The sequence below is a fragment of the Mustela lutreola genome, chromosome 16, assembly GCF_030435805.1.
Source record: "Mustela lutreola isolate mMusLut2 chromosome 16, mMusLut2.pri, whole genome shotgun sequence".
NCBI lineage: Eukaryota > Metazoa > Chordata > Mammalia > Carnivora > Mustelidae > Mustela > Mustela lutreola.
The window spans coordinates 45,155,843-45,172,722 of record NC_081305.1 but is presented as its reverse complement, the minus strand read 5'-3'; the positions used below and the strand labels follow the sequence as shown (position 1 = coordinate 45,172,722).

Sequence of the window (16,880 nt, the reverse complement as noted above, 5' to 3'; positions counted from 1 at the left end):
ACCAGGCTCTTAGGAGAGAAAGCCAAGGGTGTTGACAGGGGACTCTGGGGGCTGCAAGACTCCCAGACTCCCAGACTGCCAGAGTTCCTTCCTCCAAAGCCCAGTCACATAAATCCTGAGCCCCCCGGAAAGAGAGGAAGGTCGATTTCAGATACCCCCCAGCCCCGCCTCTTCCCCCACCCGCCCAGCTTCCTCTCTCTATGAGGAACACTTTCACTTCCTGCTCCTCCCGGCCTCCCTTCAGAGAACAGGTAGGGGTCCCCAGGGACCTAGCGGCTGGTATCGTCACCCCCCACTGCCTCCCTTTGGTACCAGGCTGCTGCCCCCCCTCCCACTCTACCCAGCACCCACTGGGCGCCCAGGCGAGCGTCCACCCCCCTGCCCCCACCCCCCCTGCATGCTCTGGGCAGGGCACCTGCTCACCGTCCCCACCCTTCCTAAAACCCTGGGTTTCTAGGCAGCGGGCTGATTGATCTGTTCAGCTCTTGGTTACCCATCTCCTATATCACCCGCGAAGGCAGGTGCCCGTTCTTTCCACAGGACACCCAGTCAGGGCCTCTCCTTATTAAGAATCTGTCGTTTGGTGCACAGATGAATGGACCCAGGGGTCCTACTCCTGGCATTGCTGGCAGGGAAAATACTCAAAAAGGCCTACCTTGAGAGAGAACTCATGCTAGCTAGGACTGTGTACTTGCTGAAGAGTTGAGGTCCAACGGACAGAGGGACAGATGCGTTATAAAGCAAAAAAGAAAATGCTAGCAGTAACATCTAGGTAGTGGATATACAATGTTACCCATCAAATTCTGGTTTTCTGGATGTTTGAAAAGTCCCGTGTGAAATGTTGAGGAGGGAAAATTTGAGGTCCCCCCACTGTGGTCTGGGAAGGGAGGAAGAGAGGACGTTGTATAAGATAGGTCACATTGACAGCTCCTTCTGTGGGCTGAGCATCCGTCCCGGCACTGGGTTCTGGCAAGGGCTAGTATCCAACTGGTCCCCGTCTGTATTATGGCAGCACTGGTTGTCAAAAGCTCAAATATTTCTGCATCGCTCAGTAAATAGCTGTCCGTCTGGGTCCTCTTCTTTCCTCCCTCCCCGCCAAGACCCACTGGCTTCCCTCCTGGGATCCTCAGATCTCCCCCACCCTCCTGAGACTAAAGAATTAACACCTGCCATAGCAAGGGGCCTTGGGTCCATTCTGATTGGCCTGCCATATTGGTTGTAAATCTGTTGAGGATTACCCCTGGATTGGAGCCACCTTGAGCCTTATCTTCCTCCCTGCCAGAGGCCAGGCCATGGCTTGCTGGCCTCCTGTGTCCTGAGGATGGCCCAGCTGGAAGACGAGGCCTCTGCAGGCCCCATCAACGGGGAGAGGTGAGGGCTGCTGGGGTTGGGGTCTCCAACTCCTGCCCTAGCTTCAGAAGCCCCTTCCATCCAATGCCCACCCACCCCCCAGAAGACCCTGAATGCCATCTCATCCCTTGGCTGCCCCTTCCTGCATCTTTGACCCCCACCTCAGTGTCCCACTTCCCACCTCTAATCCCTTGTCTCCTGGACTCTGCATGTCCCAGATGGGTTCCATCACAGGTGAATGGAGCAGGTGAGACCCCCATAGGGGTCCTTGGGACCCCAGAGCCACTCCTTCGCCTCTGGAGGACGTGGGGGGTGTGGCAGGTCCCAGAGCTGGATATCCAGGATGCAGAAACCCTTCTTGAGCTGTGGCCTCCAGGGGTGAGTACTCACAGCCAGGGACCTTCTCTGACCCTCCCCGGGTCACCACAGACCAGTCAGAACTCTGCTGATTCCTAGCAACAAACACCACAAACCAGGAAAACTGAAAAGACCGCTTACTGATTCCAGGGACCAAAAAACCCAGAAGTGAAGGGAATTTCCTGGAATGTCTGGACCTAAGCATTAAACAACTTATAAAACTCTCCCCATCCCCATTTCTGGGCTTTGCTTCAACTGTGGGATAAGCCCAAGGAACAAACACTTATTCTACAGTAGCTTAGGCAAATAGGCTTTTATCTTTCTGACACATTCAGAAAGGTGGCCGCAGGCTCTGTCCAGCAGCCCTAGAAACATCAAGGCCAGCTTCTCTGCCATTCTATTGGATGCCCCTCACTGTTGCCAGGTGGCCACCTGTCCCGGGTCCAAATACATGTATGCGCTCCAGGCAGGAGGAAGAAAACAAAGGAAATACCAATTGCACCAGGAAAACCAAAAGTCTTTACAATAGATTCAAAATACATGGATGGGGCCCATGTGGAAATATTTTTTTAAAACTCACTTGGGAGTTAAAAACCCAGAAGTGAGAAAGACTGCCTACATCATCATCCATCTTCTCCGGCTAGGCAGATTATGCCAGAACAAGGCTACAATTCTACAAGGGATAGGAATGAACTTGGATAAGGCAACTAGCTGGTCTACACAGCTTCCTTCACAGGGGGCTCTGTCTTTGTGGTGCCAGAGATGACTGTCCCCAGCTCGTGGCCACATCCCACAGGTTTAGCCATCCCAGTGTAAAAAGAGGTTTCCTTCCAAAGAGCTCAGCAAAAATCTTGTGGAAGATTTCCCTTGACTGGCAATGATTCACATTCCCATCTCTGAAGCAATGACAGTGATGAGAAAATACTGTCATCCTATTGGCTAGGTCAGGTCACAGGGCCATCCCTAGGGCTTGGAGGGAGTTAGTCCAACCCACAGGGGCGAAGGGAGGGAAAGGGTTTCTTTGAAAGAAATTTGGGGTATGGAATCTAAAATAAGGGAAATGGACACTGGGTAGGCAAAAGTAACAGATATTTGCACAAATCCCCTTCAAGATGACCTTTGCCTCAGGGGGGGCCTGGCTGGCTCAGTGGGAAGAGTGGGCAACTCTTGATCTCAGGATTGTGAGTTTGAGCCCCACACTGGGAGTAGAGATTACTTAAATAAAACTTAAAACAACGACAACAACAAAAAGATGACCTTTGCCTCCACCCCCCCCCCCAGAGCTTCCTGGTCACGGGACATGACCCCAGTCAGGTCCTGGTGTTGAGGACAGGAGCTTCACCAGGAGAAATCCATACCTACCAGATCCAGAAGCTTCCTGGTGGTGAGGAGCCTACCCCTAGATTCCAGCCCACAGTAAATTTAATCAGCTTTGCTTCCAAAATATCTCCCAAATGCTATTTGGTGCCGTAAGTGGGATGCAAACATAAAGTCACAGGAAAAGATGGGAACTCCAAAGGGTAGAAATTTCCCTGTTTTGAAGATTTTGGTGGGGGATTACAGGACTGAGGAAGAGAGAGTCCCAGGGAAAATGAGGCTGCCACCCTTAACTTTTTTTCTTCCTTGCCCCTTGTTGCCCCCTCCACCCAGGTGTGTCTCTGGAATATTCTAACCTCTGCATGCCAGACCTGCCCCATCTCCTGGCCTTCCTATCAGCCAGCAGGTACAGGTTCCCCATAAAAAGGGCTAAGGGGGTTCCATCCCTAAGACATCCCATCCACACTGCAGCTCCCTCTTACCTTTTCTCAGGGATGTTTTGCCCAGAACACTGCTCTTGCCCCCTCCCACTCTAAGGCCTGAAGACCAACATACAGGTGAGGGATGGCTCCCTAAGGGAGGCAGAAACCACTTTCCAGGCTCCTTGGTCCAGCAGGATGGCCTTTCAGGGACCAGACTACTGGGTTTGTGGGAGAATAAAATGGGGGTGAGGGAGCTATGGGAGATTTGACTCCTGAGCCTGACTGACAAGGGGCCAGGGACCAAGCCAGTAAGAGGCTGGAAATTAAATCTCCCAGTGCCCTGAAGGAAGCAGGGCTGGGTTATTGGACATCTGGGACACCTCGGTTTGCTGGTCCTCAGGTCCCCCACAGACTGGCAGTGTCCACCTCAATGTCCCGGAAAGGGTGCTCTCCATGGTGAACAAGCTCTACCTGGAGACTCACGGAGGTGGGGGGAAGGAGCAGATCCCCCAAGAGACACCTCCAGAAACTGAAGAAAGACACAGTTCTGGTGAGCTGGGTTGAACAGGGCCCTGGGCCCCCGAGGGACAAGGGAACTGCTGCCACTGTTCTGTGGGGGGCCCAACTCTCTCCTCACATCCAGCCCCCAGGAACCCTGCTCCTCACCGGGTCTCCTGGATGGAAGGCCCGCTCAGCCTGGAAGTACACCATCCTGGGCCAGACCTGGCCAGCCTGGTGGAGGGAAAAGAGAAGGAGGACAAGGACGAGGATGGAAACAAGGACGACTACAAAGATGAAGAGAATGGCCCCGAGGATGTGCTCACCCATCACATCCAAGCTCTGGCCAGGGCCCGGGGCAACTATGTGGGCAGACAGTTCCAGAGCCTTCGGGCGCGCCTCACCTCAAATGCCAGAGGCCCCCACAGGCCTGGGGACCCGGCCACAGAGCTGCTTCAGGATGTGCGCCACCTCCTTACTGACCTCCAGGACCACTTATCAAAGGACCCCGACGTCAGGGCTGTTTTTGGGAGCAGGGGGCCTGGGGTCCCCCAGAAGGACTATGATCTTGGTAATAAGGAGGGCTGGAAGGGAATTTATGGCCATTCCCTGACCCCACTCGGGTTCTCGTGTACCATCCCTTGGCGCTACCTGTGTGTCCACACCCAACTTCTTTCTCTCCATCTCCGTGCACCTGTTTGCCTAGCCAATCACATGACTTTTCCTACATAGAGTAACTCCTGTTGCATTCACCACTGCTCCGTCTCTCGCATGTGTGATACCCGTACTCCCTTTTCCATAAGCGTGTTCACACCCGGGCTCCCTCTTCCACATGTGTTCTCTCACCCGTGTCTACACTTGTGGGGGGTCAGAGGCCAGAGCGGGGTGGTACTCAGGCCTCGGGGCGCGCTCACCCACCCCAACCCCTCGCAGGCGCTGCGGTGGAGGCGGCTTTGTGCCGGGCGGTGCTGGCGCCATTGAAGCCTGCCCTGTGGGCGCGACTCCGCAAACTCCGAGCCCAGGAACTGCGGCGACTGCGGCAGCGACAAATAGCCCTGCGGGTGGGGGCGGGGCCTCCGGGATGCCAGGGGGCGGGATTTGAGGGGCCGGGCCCAGCCCCCGCCCTGCGCAGCCGCATCCACGCGCGCCTGGAGCACCTCCACGCCGCCTGCGCTCCACGCCGCAAGGTGGCGCTGCTGCTGGCGGTGTGCACTGACGTTTACGCAGGCCTGGCTCAAGGGGAGAACCAAGGTAAAGGAGGTTCACCTGCGTCCACCTGGATGTGCGGTAGCTTGCCCGGTGGGAGGCGCCTGTGTGCACGTCGAGGGGAGAGGGTGGCACGCTCTAGCGGGAGATATCTGGTGATCTGGTTAGAGGCCTGGTGATCGGGTAGGAGGCGTTTGCATGCCCAACAAGGTGGACGGGCAGCCAGCGCCCATGTCCCGGGGATCGGATGGAGGTGTCTGCACACCCCCATCCGCTTCAAAGCCTGTCCTCCCGCTCCGCCAGAGCCCCTGGGGGCCGACGCCTTCCTGCCCGCACTGACGGAAGAACTGATCTGGAGTCCGCACATTGGGGAGACTCAGCTGGACGTGGAGTTTCTAATGGAGCTGTTGGATCCGGACGAGCTACGGGGAGAAGGTGAGTCCCCACTCCAGAAACGCCGGGAACTAACAGGGGGAGCCCTAGGGGCCCAACAGCCTCGCCCTGCGGCGTCGGACAAGGCGGACAAGCCGCAGGGAGACCTGGAGGGACCAGGGTTGCCAGAGAGCTGCACTGACCGTCCCGTCCTGTCCCTAGCCGGGTACTACCTGACCACGTGGTTTGGGGCGCTGTACCACATCGCTCACTACCAGCCGGATGCGGGCCGCGCACCCCAGGGGCTCAGCTCTGAGGCTCGTGCCTCCCTGCGCCAGTGGCACAGCCGGCGGACACTGCACAGACAGGATAAGCAGGACCACGCCGGAGCCCAGGTGATCATCCCTCCCAACTGCGGGTGAAGAGGAGCGCTGAACCCATTGCTTTTCTCACCCAGCCTCCTGCCCCTCCCCACAGGTCAGCCTGCCCTTTGAGGAACCTTGGGCAAGAGACCCTGTGCCCAGAGACCAATGATGACGAGGGGTCTCAGACCCTCCTCCTCCTCAGGCAAGATTCCAGGAGCCCCAGGATGACACCAACTTCTAACCCCTGTTGGCTTAGGTGCAGGGAGGAGGAAGGGTTCCCAGGAACAGAACCCCCTCTGGTTTGCCCCTTCCCCCTGCCCAAGATGGCTCCTTCCTAATCCCCAGAATCTGTGAACATGGTCAAAGCGACTTTACCCATGTGACTAAATCAAGGATCTTGACATGGAAAGATTATTCTGGATCATTCTGGGGCCCCAGTATAATCTCTTTGAGTCCTTGCAAGAGGGAGGCTGGAGGGGCAGAGTCGGATAAAGAGACGGGATTTTGTAAGCAGAGGGTGGAGTGATATGGCTGGGAATCAAAGCAGGCACCCTCTAGAAGCTGAAACAGACAAGTGGATTTTCCCCTGGAACATACCGAAGGCTCAGCCTTTTCAAAGGCTGAGCCTTTGATTTTAGGCCGGAAGAGCTATTTTGAACTCCTGACCTTTAGAACTGCAAAATAATAAATTTGTGGGTTTTTTGACCTGGTAAGTTTGTGGTAATTTGTTAACAGAAGCAACAGGAAGCAAATACACTCTCTTACCCTGAACTTTATTTTCCATAGAAATTATCACTTCCAGGGTGCCTGGGTGACTCAGTGGGTTAAGCCTCTGCTTTCAGCTGGGGTGGTGATCTCAGGGTCCTGGGATCGAGCCCCACATCAGGCTCTCTGCTCAGCAGGGAGCCTACTTCCCCCTTTCTCCCTCTGCCTGCCTCTCTCTGCCTACTTGTGATCTCTAATAAAGAAAAACATCTAAAAATTTTTTCTAAAAATAAAATAATTATCACTTCCTAACATACCATAATATGTACTTATTTATTGTGGTAACTGTCCATTGGCTCCCTCCCCTTAGGCCGCCCAACAGAAATACAATGCAAGGGGCGCCTGGGTGTTTCAGTGGGTTAAAGCCTCTGCCTTCAGCTCAGGTCATGATCCCAAGGTCCTAGGATTAAGCCCCGAATCGCTCAGCAGGGAGCCTTCTTCCCTCCCCTCCTCTCTGCCTACTTGTGATCTCTGTCTTTCAAATAAATAAAATTTTTAAAAAAAAGAAATACAAGCAAGCTATATACGTAATTATAAGTGTTCCAATAACTCTATTACAAGAAACCAAAAAGAAGCAAGCGAAATTAATTTTAACAGCCTACCTGATTGAACCCAATATGTCCCAAATGTTATCACTTCAACCTGTAATCAACATCTGAAAATTAGGAGCACCTGGATGGCTCAGTCGGTGGAGCATATGACTCTTAATCTCAGGGTTGTGAGTTGAGCCCCACATTGGGTATAGAGATTACAGAAAAATTAAGAAATCTTTTTTTTTAAAGATTTTATTTATTATTTGACAGAGAGAGATCACAGTAGACAGAGAGGCAGGCAGAGAGAGAGAGAGGGAAGCAGGCTCCCCGCTGAGCAGAGAGCCCAATGAGGGACTCGATCCTAGGACCCTGAGACCATGACCTGAGCCGAAGGCAGGGGCTTAATCCACCGAGCCACCCAGGTGCCCAAGAAATCTTTTAAAAAATCCAAAAATTATTGTGCTGTGTAACGTTCTTTTTGTGTATATGCACAATATTCAAAATCCAGTGTGTATTTTATATCACAGCACATCTCAGCTGGGACCAGTCCCATTTCAAGTTCTCAGTAGCCACCACACAGGGCTTGGAGCTACCATTTTGGAGGGTGGCCTTGGAATGTCAGCTCCAGGAGGCTAGTGGTTTCTGTCTTGGGCACAGTTCTATTTTCAGTGCCTAGACAAATCCCTGGCACCCAGCAGGTGTTCAGTAAATACTGGCTGAATGATTCAGTAACAGAGTTTCTGTGGAAGGCTGAAGATAGCTGCCCAAAAGCTATTCCTGTCCTAATCTCTGGAATCCATGAACATTGCCTTATGTGGAAAAGGGTCTTTGGCCCGGTTTTTAAATGAAGGATCTTAAAATGGGGAGATTGTTCTGGATGATCTGGGGGAGGGCTCTAAATGCAATACACGTGTCCCTAGAGAAGGAAAGCAGAGGGAGATTTGACACTAACAGGAGAAGGTGATGGAAAGACAAGCAGAGAAAGATTTGAAGATGCCGGCCTGGAAGGTTGAAGAGTTGGTGATCACAAGGCAAGGAAAGCCATCAGGGTGGCACCTGGGCAGCGGTCAGTTAAGCATCAGGGCTTTGGTTTTGGCTCAGGTCATAATCTCAGGGACGTGAGATCAAGACCTGTATCAGGCTCTGAGGTCAGTGGGGAGCCTGCTTGAGATTCTCTCGCTCTCACTCTCTCTCACTCAAGGAAAAGTAAATAAATCTTGAAAGAAAGAGAGAGTGGTCAGCTACCAGATGCTGGGAGAAGCCCAGACAGGATGCTCTCCTAGCACCTCCAGAAGGTGGAGGTGCAGGGCATCCACACCTTGATTTCACCCCAGTGATACTGATTTCAGACTTCTCACCTCCAGAACAGTAGAAGACATTTCTGTCATCTTAAGCCACTGAGTCCGTAGTAATTTGTCACAGCAACCACAGGAAATTCAACAGTTATTCAGCACTTAATATGAAAAAGAGAAAAATGGAGTAGAATTAATACCCAGCCCAGTCTCACTCCAACAAGGGACATGCATCTACTGATGCAGAAATTAACTAGAAAGGTAGAAAAATCCCCTCACTCCACTTCACAGAGAGAGACAGATTGCCATTACAACTAACTGACATTTTGCATTTCATAACGACCAAAATTCTGTAGTTTTAGACGTCGTCCAAAAAATGTGCCAGGAAAGGGTTTTTTGGCGATTGTTTTTAAAAACCAAAAAGCTCAAAATGGCTGCAGTGGGCAGTGAGTCAGCAAGCAGGGACGGGGGAACGACAGGATGTGGCCTCTGGTCTTAGGTTCAGACAGAACTGAATGAGGGAGCTGGATCCTAGGAGACAGAGGGGACCATCATCTCCTTTTTCAAGAACTTTCAGAGCAAGCAGGGCACCAAGAATTTCATTGTGTTTACTTATTATGCATTTTTAAAAAGATTTTATTTACTTATTAGACAGACAGAGCCCAAGCAGTCAGAGGAAGAAGCAGACTCCTCACTGATCAAGGAGCCCGATGAGGGGTTCTATCCCAGAACGCCAGGACTGTGACCTGAGCCCAAAGTGGATGCTTAACTGACTAAGCCACCCAGGTGCCCTGATTTATTATGCATTTATGTAGATATGTATTTTTTATAATTGTAGTAAAAGTCATATAATACCAAATTTACCCTCTTAACTATTTTTAGGTATTAATTAGAGTTATAATACTGTTAACCATATTCACTATTTTTTAGTGTTAGTGTTATATTAGTGTTAACTGTATTCACACTGCTGTGCTAGGATTGTGTTAATATATACACATGGTTGTGTAACAGATCTCTGAAAGTCTTCGTCTTGTAAATCTGAAATCTGAAACTATGCCCATCATTCACAACTCCCATTTCCCCTTCCCCGGCCCCTGGCAACCACCATTCTCCCTTCTGTTTGCATGGTTTTCATGATTCTTAGATGTCTCATTTAAGTGGAGTCTCTCAGTTAACTAGCTTCTTTCACTAAAGCAGTATGTCCTTGGGGCACCTGGGTGGCTCAGTCGGCTAAGCAGCTTCACCATTCTTTGTTCTCTGCATGGGCAGGCCTTGCGGGCAGCCCCAGTTTCTGGATTTCCTCATTATTAGATTCCAGCCCTGTAGTTTCGGGAAGTACACCCTGGAAGTAGGCTGTGTCCTTCTCAGGACATCCCCTAGGAGGCCCCCGTGATGGGCAGGGCTAACTGCTGGTGGAGTTAAGAACTGTATTGGTTGGATTAAGGCGCCTTAATAAAAAAGCACAGCTGGGGTGGTTAAAGCACAGAAAGGTGGTTTCTCACAGTGCTGGAGGCTGGAAGTCCAAGATCAAGGCCTTGGCAGGTTTAGTCTCCTCTGATGCTTCTCTCCTTGTCTTGATGATGGCCATTTTCTCCTTTTGTCTTCACCTGGCCTTCCCTTTGTCCCTGTTACATTAGTTCCCAATCTCTTCCTATAAGGACGCCATTCATATCGCCCCAGGCTACCCATATGACTTCATTTTAACTTAATAACTTAATCACCTTTTTAAAAAAGATTTTATTTATTTATGTGAATGAGAGAGAGCCAGATAGAGAAGTGGCGGGGATGATGGGGAGAGAAGCAGACCCCCCATCAAGCAGGGAGCCAGACTCTAGGCTCCATCCCAGGACCCTGGGATCATGACCTGAACCCAAAGACAGACACTTAACTGGCTGAGCCCCCCAGGCACCTCTAAATTAATCGCCTCTTTAAAGGCTCTTGCTCCAAACACAGTTGCATTCTGGGGAACTTTGGGTTAGCACTTCAACATATGAATTTGGAAGGGAGGGTCACAATTCTGCTGGTGGTGGGAAGTGACTGCTGGATCTCTGCCCCTCTGAGTTATGATGTCATCTGCGGGTGGGACCCTGGGACCCTGCAAAGACCTGTCCCCAACAGCCTTTCACCCAATGCTTTTAGCACTTCTCCTTGGTTCTTGCTGAGTCATTGGATTTATTCCTACTGCTATGTTCTATTTATAGCTGGTGATACTGCTTTTCCACCTCCTAGAGTGAAATGACATTTCCTGTTTTTTTTTTTAAGATTATTTATTTATTTATTTGAGAGAGAGAGAGACAGAGAGAGAGCGTGCAAGCAGGCAGGCACATGAACTGGGTGGCAGGGGGGCAGAGCAGGCAGAGGGAGAAGCAGCCTCCCCACTGAGCAAGGAACCCAATGTGGGACTTCATCCCAGGACCCTGGGACCATGCCCCGAGCTGAAGGCAGACACTTACTGAGCTACCCAGGCACCCCTGACATTTCCTGTCTAAATAGAGGTGTTGAATTAAAAAAAAAAAAAAAAAAACCTGAATTGATTTCAAGAAAACTATCCAGTAGCTAAGTACATGGGTGATGCGTGGCAAGGTATAGGAAAGTGAAATGCAAAAGATTGGGTGTTTGGGCGATCGCTGGTTGAGGACTGTGGGGTTACACCCAGTATTTTGTCCACTCTGGAGCTTGGGGAAGCTCAGAGCTTTGTGCTGGATGCCTCCTCTTGTGGTCCCACTCCCATGGTGTCCCAAACTGGCCACAGCATCTCCCCTGCACCTGCTCCTCCTTCTAGTACCCATTACAGGGGGCCCTCATGGTACTCCCCAGTCCCTAGGCTAGAGCCCTGAGTCCCATCCTGGTCACCTCCCTTCCCCCTCCCATGCCCCTCCGCCATCCTCCCATTCCATGGCCCTATCCTGGTCCAGCCCAGCCTCCACTGCCTCCCGGCTTCCAGTCCAGGGGATGCCCTCTAATCCATGCCCACACGGTGGCCAGAAGGAAATTTAATTTAATTTGATTTGATTTTTTATGTTATGTTATTTTAAAAATATGTTATTTATTTATTTTTAAATCAGAGAGAGAGGGAGCACAAGCAGGGGGAGTGGCAGGCAGAAGGAAAAGCAGGCTCCCCGCTGAGCAGAGAGCCTGGGACTCAATCCCAGGACCCTGGGATCATGACCTGAGCAGAAGGCAGCCACTTCACCGGCTGAGCCACCCGGGTGTCCCAGTGTTATGCTATTTTTAAGATTTTAAGTAATCTTTACAGCCAACATGGGGCTCGAACTCACAACCCTGAGATCAAGAGTTGCCTGCTCTTCTGACTGAGCCAGCCAGGCATCCCACATTTTTCATTTTGATGTAGTCTAATTTAGTTTTTCTTTTGTTGCCTGTCCTTTTGGTATCATATCCAAGAAATCACTGCCAAATCCTGTGTCATGCAGCTTCTCCCCTCTGTTTTCTTCTAAGGGTCTTAGAGTTTGACTTCTTACAGTTAGGTCTTTGATTAATTTTAGGTTCATTTCTGTATATGGTATTGCGTAACAGTCCTACTTGACTCTTTTGCATGCGGATATCCATCCCAGTTTTCTCAGCACCATCAGCTTAAAAGACTGTCTTTTCCCATTGAATGGGTGGGGCTCTCTTGTCAAAAATCATTTGACCTGGGTGGCACCATCCATTAAGGGACCAGCTCTTGGTTGTTGGCCTGGGTCATGATCTCAGGGTATTGAGATCAAGCCCCACTTGGAGCTCCCCACTCAGTGTGGAGTCTGCTTGGGATTCACTCTCCCTCTCCCTCTGCCCCTCCTGCTCATTCTCCCTCCCTCTCTCTCTATCTCAAATAAATAAATAAACTTAAAAAAACATATGTATCGCCCTCGCCCCGCAAGGATGACAAGACGCCCTGGTTCGGATGCATCTTCTCTCTCTTCTCTCTCTTTATTTCCACAAGTCTACACACTTATATACGCTTACATGACCAATCAGCGAGCAGGGTACAGGAGGGAGCGAATCAGGCTGTGCACCTAAACGAACAACTTCGCTAGCAACCAATGCTGTTTACTTCCTCTTTGGGCGTTCCGCTGAGTCTCAGGAGGCAATCCTAACCTGGCAACTAGCCAGGCGCCATCTTTTAATGGCGGAGGCCGCCCTGGCCAGGGGCCTGCCTCCGACACATATGACCTCATATGCAAGGGTTTATTTTTAGAATTTGTGTTTTTAACAAGTTGCTGCTAAAAATCATTGAGATATATATATATATATATATATATATATATATATATATATATATGAAATCAGATTAAAAATAAAACAGGAAGAGAGTTTATACTTTTGGAGAAGTTGCAGTGAGAGTGACACCTGAGCAAAACCTTGTCTAGAAGCAAGAGTCACAGGCACAAGAGTCAGAGGCACGCATCTGGGGAGGATGTTCCAGGCAGAGAAAAGCCGTGCAAAGGCCCTGCGGTGGGAATGTGCCCTGCAGTTACCAGGAACATTGAGGAGGCAAGAATTCTTGAGATGTCTTTGGTGCAAAAAGATGGTTTTATAAAAGCAAGGTGACAGGACATGTGGGCAGAAAGAGCTGCACTTGGGGTCATAAGGAGTGGCCCGTTATATATTTTCAAGTTGGGAGGGGGTTGGGGTTAGCACAAACCTCCAAGATAGTTTGGAAACAAGGTTTCCAGGACCCTGAGGGGGACGGCTATTGCTAGGAATATGTTCTTTATTACTATTTAATAAAAACTCAGTCATGAGACTCTTCAGATGTATATCAATGGGTCAGAGGCTTGGAGGATGATTGTGTGATTGTGAACATGTATCTTGAGAGGTAGAGATAAGGAAGTTTCCAAAGGAATTTGTGTATGTTAAAGGAGACTAAAAGAGACCGGGATTGGGGTGGGGAGATGGAGACTTACTTATAGCATCCTGGGGGGTTGGGATAACGTTAAACCAAGATTGCCTTTTGCCCTTAGCTAAGTATTAGCAGCAAGGCAGCTGGGATCCTAGAGGAAGGTCACTCTGCCTGTTTCAAGGACTTGTCAGTGGGCTGGGCATAGTACGGAAATTTAACTTTTTTTTCTTTTGCCTTGTTTCCCACATCAAAAATCAGCCACCACATCACACCCATTGAGGAACACTGTATGTTTTGCCTACATATTATCCGACTGCCCCAACATCCTAATAGCTAATGCTTCATGGCTTCCTACCCTGTTTTTAGGAGGTCATCAAAAGGATGTGACCACCAGCTGACCCATGAGCGGGACTCAAGCAATCAGAGGCGCCTCACTCCTTCCCCTGACCATGGAATGTCCTTCTGCTCACCGCCCCCACAGTGGGAGCTATCCCAGGCACATAGCAAGGTGCCCGAGCAAGGTGTCATTGAGACCATCGGGCCTTTACATAAACTTCAAGATTCTGGTAGGTGGATGGGGAGACCTACTCATCTTGCGGCGACTAGGACAACCCTCAGAAATACCTTCCCTTGCTTATTAAACCAACCACCCACCCATCTGGAGCGATCTGCCTCCTTCTTTGGTTTTTTCTTGTCCTCTGTGTTATGGGGCCAGTTCGCAAACCAACAATTAACAAATCAAGCCAGGAGCCTGAAGAAATGGGCCCTGGGAAAGGGATGTCTGCAGGGAAACTCTCCAGTTGGCCATCGATGTCTGTGTGGGGAGGAGTGGCTCCATGTGTTAGATGCTTGTGGACCACTGCACGAGAACGGGGGACGCCCCCCATTGCACACTGTGGCAGGCAGGGAAATGCGAGCCTACCGAGGGGGGCTGGCCTCTACTGCCCACAGTTTGGCCCCCAGAACCTGAAGCTTGCGCTAGAGACTGGGAAGAAGAGCTGAATTCAGGAAAAGGACATGTGGCTCTCCATACTCTGCTAGCTTCAGGGCTCACAGCACAGTGGGAGAGCAAAATAATAAGTTGCAGACCTTAGCAGGCCGTTTTGCAAAGCTAGGAGGGTGCAAAGTATCCCAGAAGACGAGCTGAGCACGTGTACAAAGCCTGATTAGAACATTAAGAGGTATGGTCCCTGGGAAAGTGAAAGGATCTCCTGGTGCCTGACAATGAGATGGACCACATGCCCCATGCTATCAGAGCCTTACTGCAAAGGAAAAATTTATATAGAGATCATTCTGGACTGCTGATAATGGAGAAATATGTCCCAAAACTCTGAGGGGAAAACTTGCATCTCTCTGTCCCTTGAAGATATAAATCTTAACATGCCTTTGAAATATGAACACCGCCCAGAGACTGAGGGCCAAAAGTGGGCGGGAGGAGGCTTTTCAAAATACAGACTGCTGGGGCACCTAGCTGGTTTGCTCAGTGGGGCATGGGACTCTTGATCTCGTGGTTATAGGTTCAGGCCCCACCTTGGGTATAGAGATTACTCAAAAATAAAATCTTAGGGACACCTGGGTGGCTCAGCCAATTAAGCATCTGCCTTTAGCTCAGGTCATGATCCCAGTCTCCTGGGATCAGCCCTGCATCAGGCTCCTTGCTCAGTGGCAGCCTCCTCCTCCCTCTCCCTCTGCCGCTCCCCCTGCTTGTGCTCTCTAACTCTCAAATAAATAAAGCCTTAAAAATTTTTTTTAAAAATCTTAAAAAATAAAATAAAAGAGAGACTGCTATAGAAGCTCCCTGGCCAAAAATCTAGTCCACAACCTCCAGAAGATGACTCGTCAAGGGCTAAAGCTTTGGAATAAAAGCTTTGGGGTTTCTGCGTCTGTCTGTATGTTTATGCACATCTGCAGACGGATGTTATGTACATGTGATATTTTCCCACCTCCGGGGGCTATTGCTAAAGTTAATTTGTAAAAGGGTTCTATTTAATTGGCTTAAAGAAAAATAAGCTTTAGGATCAATACTGTACTTACGGAAAAGTAAAGTGTCATTTTCTTTCATCTGCTAAAAGGACAGTTTTCCTGGACTGTTGGTCTGCTCTTGATGAGATTATGAAAGGCTCTTCTTGATATAGATAATCTGCCTAGAAAATAGATTGTTTTATCAAAATAAACTCCTGTGCTCCCTGTTGTCTTTATCAGGTATTTGATTACTTAAGAAAACTGATTCTTGGGGCGCCTGGGTGGGTTAAGCCTCCGCCTCCAGCTCAGGTCATGATCTTGGAGGCATCGGGCTCTCTGCTCAGCGGGGAGCCTGCTTCTCCCTCTCTCTCAGCCTGCCTCTCTGCCTACTTATGATCTCTTTTTCTGTCAAATAAATAAATAAAATCTTAAAAAAAAAAAAGAAAACTGATTCTTCTCTATTAAGTGAGCTAAGTATTTTGACAACTCTGCAACTATTTTTGCCTACGAAGTCTTTCATTTTCCTTTTGGTTTGATGATTAAGGATTCTTTCGCAGTGACCTATGATCCTAGTTAATCAAGTGTTTTAAAGTCTTTTGATATTTTTGATGAACTTCCCCCAAGTCATATCTAAATCAAGGCTTGTTAACCTCAAACTATGGGACTTTCCAGAGAAAATATCGAAAGATGTGTTCTCTGTCATTATAGAAGAAAGATATTAAAGTAATTGAGTTTATTTTATGTTCTAAATTACATGGGAGAGGGACCTGGCTGGCTCTGTCCGTCAAGCATGTGACTCTTGATTTTGGGGTTGAACTGGGTATAGAGGTCACTTAAAAATAAAATCTTTAGGGGCACCTGGGTGATACGGTCAGTTAAGTGTCTGCCTCTTGATTTTGGCTCAGGTCATGATCTCTCGGTCCTGGGATCGAGCCCTGCATCAGGCTCTGTGCTCAACAGAGACCCCTCCCTCCCCTCTCTGGCATGCTCTTTCTCTCTCAAAAGATTTTTTAAATCTTTTAAAAAATAAAAATAAATTACAGGGAAAGAGTACAGATAGGAAGTGATGTTAAACTTTCTTTATATTTGTATGGAATTTCTAAAAATCTGGTATGTCCTGGTATAGTGTTGCCAGTTGATTTTAAAATGTATGTCATAGGGGCGCCTGGGTGGCTTGGTCAGTTATGCATCTGCCTTCAGCTCAGGTCATGATCTCAGGGTCCTGGATTGAGCCCACATTGGGCTCCCTGCTCAACGGGGAGTCTAATTCATTCTCTCTCCTCTCTGCTTATGCTTTCTCTCTCTCAAATAAATAAAATATTTTTTAAAATAAAATAAAATAAAATGTATAGGGGTATCTGGGTGGCTCAGTGGGTTAAGCCTCTGACTTCAGCTCACTCAGGTCATGATCTTAGGGTCCTGAGATTGAGCCCCACATTGGGCTCTCTGCTCGGCAGGGAGCCTGCTTCCCCCTCTCTCTCTGCCTGCCTCTCTACCTACTTGTGATCTGTCAAATAAATAAAATCTTTTTAAAAATAATAATAAAATAAAATGTATATGTCACAGAAATAACCAAATTTCCTTGTCAATTGCATTATAAC

The 16,880-nt window shown here is 49.3% G+C and overlaps 1 protein-coding gene and 1 long non-coding RNA gene across 9 annotated transcripts in view; one reads left to right on the top strand and one right to left on the bottom strand.

The window, feature by feature from the left end:
- Positions 1-31: 31 nt before the first annotated feature.
- RINL (Ras and Rab interactor like) lies at positions 32-15,060 on the top strand. Of its 5 annotated transcripts, XM_059151289.1 has the most exons (13): positions 32-251; positions 1,283-1,371; positions 1,569-1,728; positions 2,989-3,091; positions 3,358-3,430; positions 3,517-3,581; positions 3,847-3,996; positions 4,090-4,515; positions 4,878-5,195; positions 5,454-5,585; positions 5,745-5,917; positions 6,000-6,089; positions 13,684-15,060. In XM_059151289.1, exons 1-12 carry the CDS (start codon positions 201-203, stop codon positions 6,054-6,056), a joined length of 1,797 nt encoding a protein of 598 aa, XP_059007272.1. In that variant the 5' UTR covers positions 32-200; the 3' UTR covers positions 6,057-6,089; positions 13,684-15,060. The 5 variants fall into 5 exon arrangements, with proteins under 5 accessions (XP_059007272.1, XP_059007273.1, XP_059007275.1 ...); XM_059151290.1 differs by lacking the exon at positions 6,000-6,089; XM_059151292.1 differs by lacking the exons at positions 5,745-5,917; positions 6,000-6,089.
- Positions 6,644-16,880, bottom strand: part of LOC131817755 (uncharacterized) — a 20,791-nt gene continuing 10,554 nt past the window's right edge. For all 4 annotated transcript variants that reach the window (XR_009348572.1, XR_009348573.1, XR_009348570.1 and 1 more), the window contains 3 exons: positions 15,352-15,461; positions 8,544-8,638; positions 6,644-8,401 (listed from right to left, as the gene is read on the bottom strand). This is a non-coding gene — a long non-coding RNA (uncharacterized LOC131817755). The remainder of the gene's footprint in view (positions 8,402-8,543; positions 8,639-15,351; positions 15,462-16,880) is intronic.

Excerpts from the sequence above, each read along its gene's own strand:
- RINL (XM_059151289.1), top strand. The coding sequence starts at position 201 with ATGAGGAACACTTTCACTTCCTGCTCCTCCCGGCCTCCCTTCAGAGAA. Across the intron at positions 1,729-2,988 it reads TTGAGCTGTGGCCTCCAGGG|AGCTTCCTGGTCACGGGACA; the intron begins GTGAGTACTCAC and ends CCCCCCCCCCAG. Across the intron at positions 4,516-4,877 it reads CCAGAAGGACTATGATCTTG|GCGCTGCGGTGGAGGCGGCT; the intron begins GTAATAAGGAGG and ends AACCCCTCGCAG.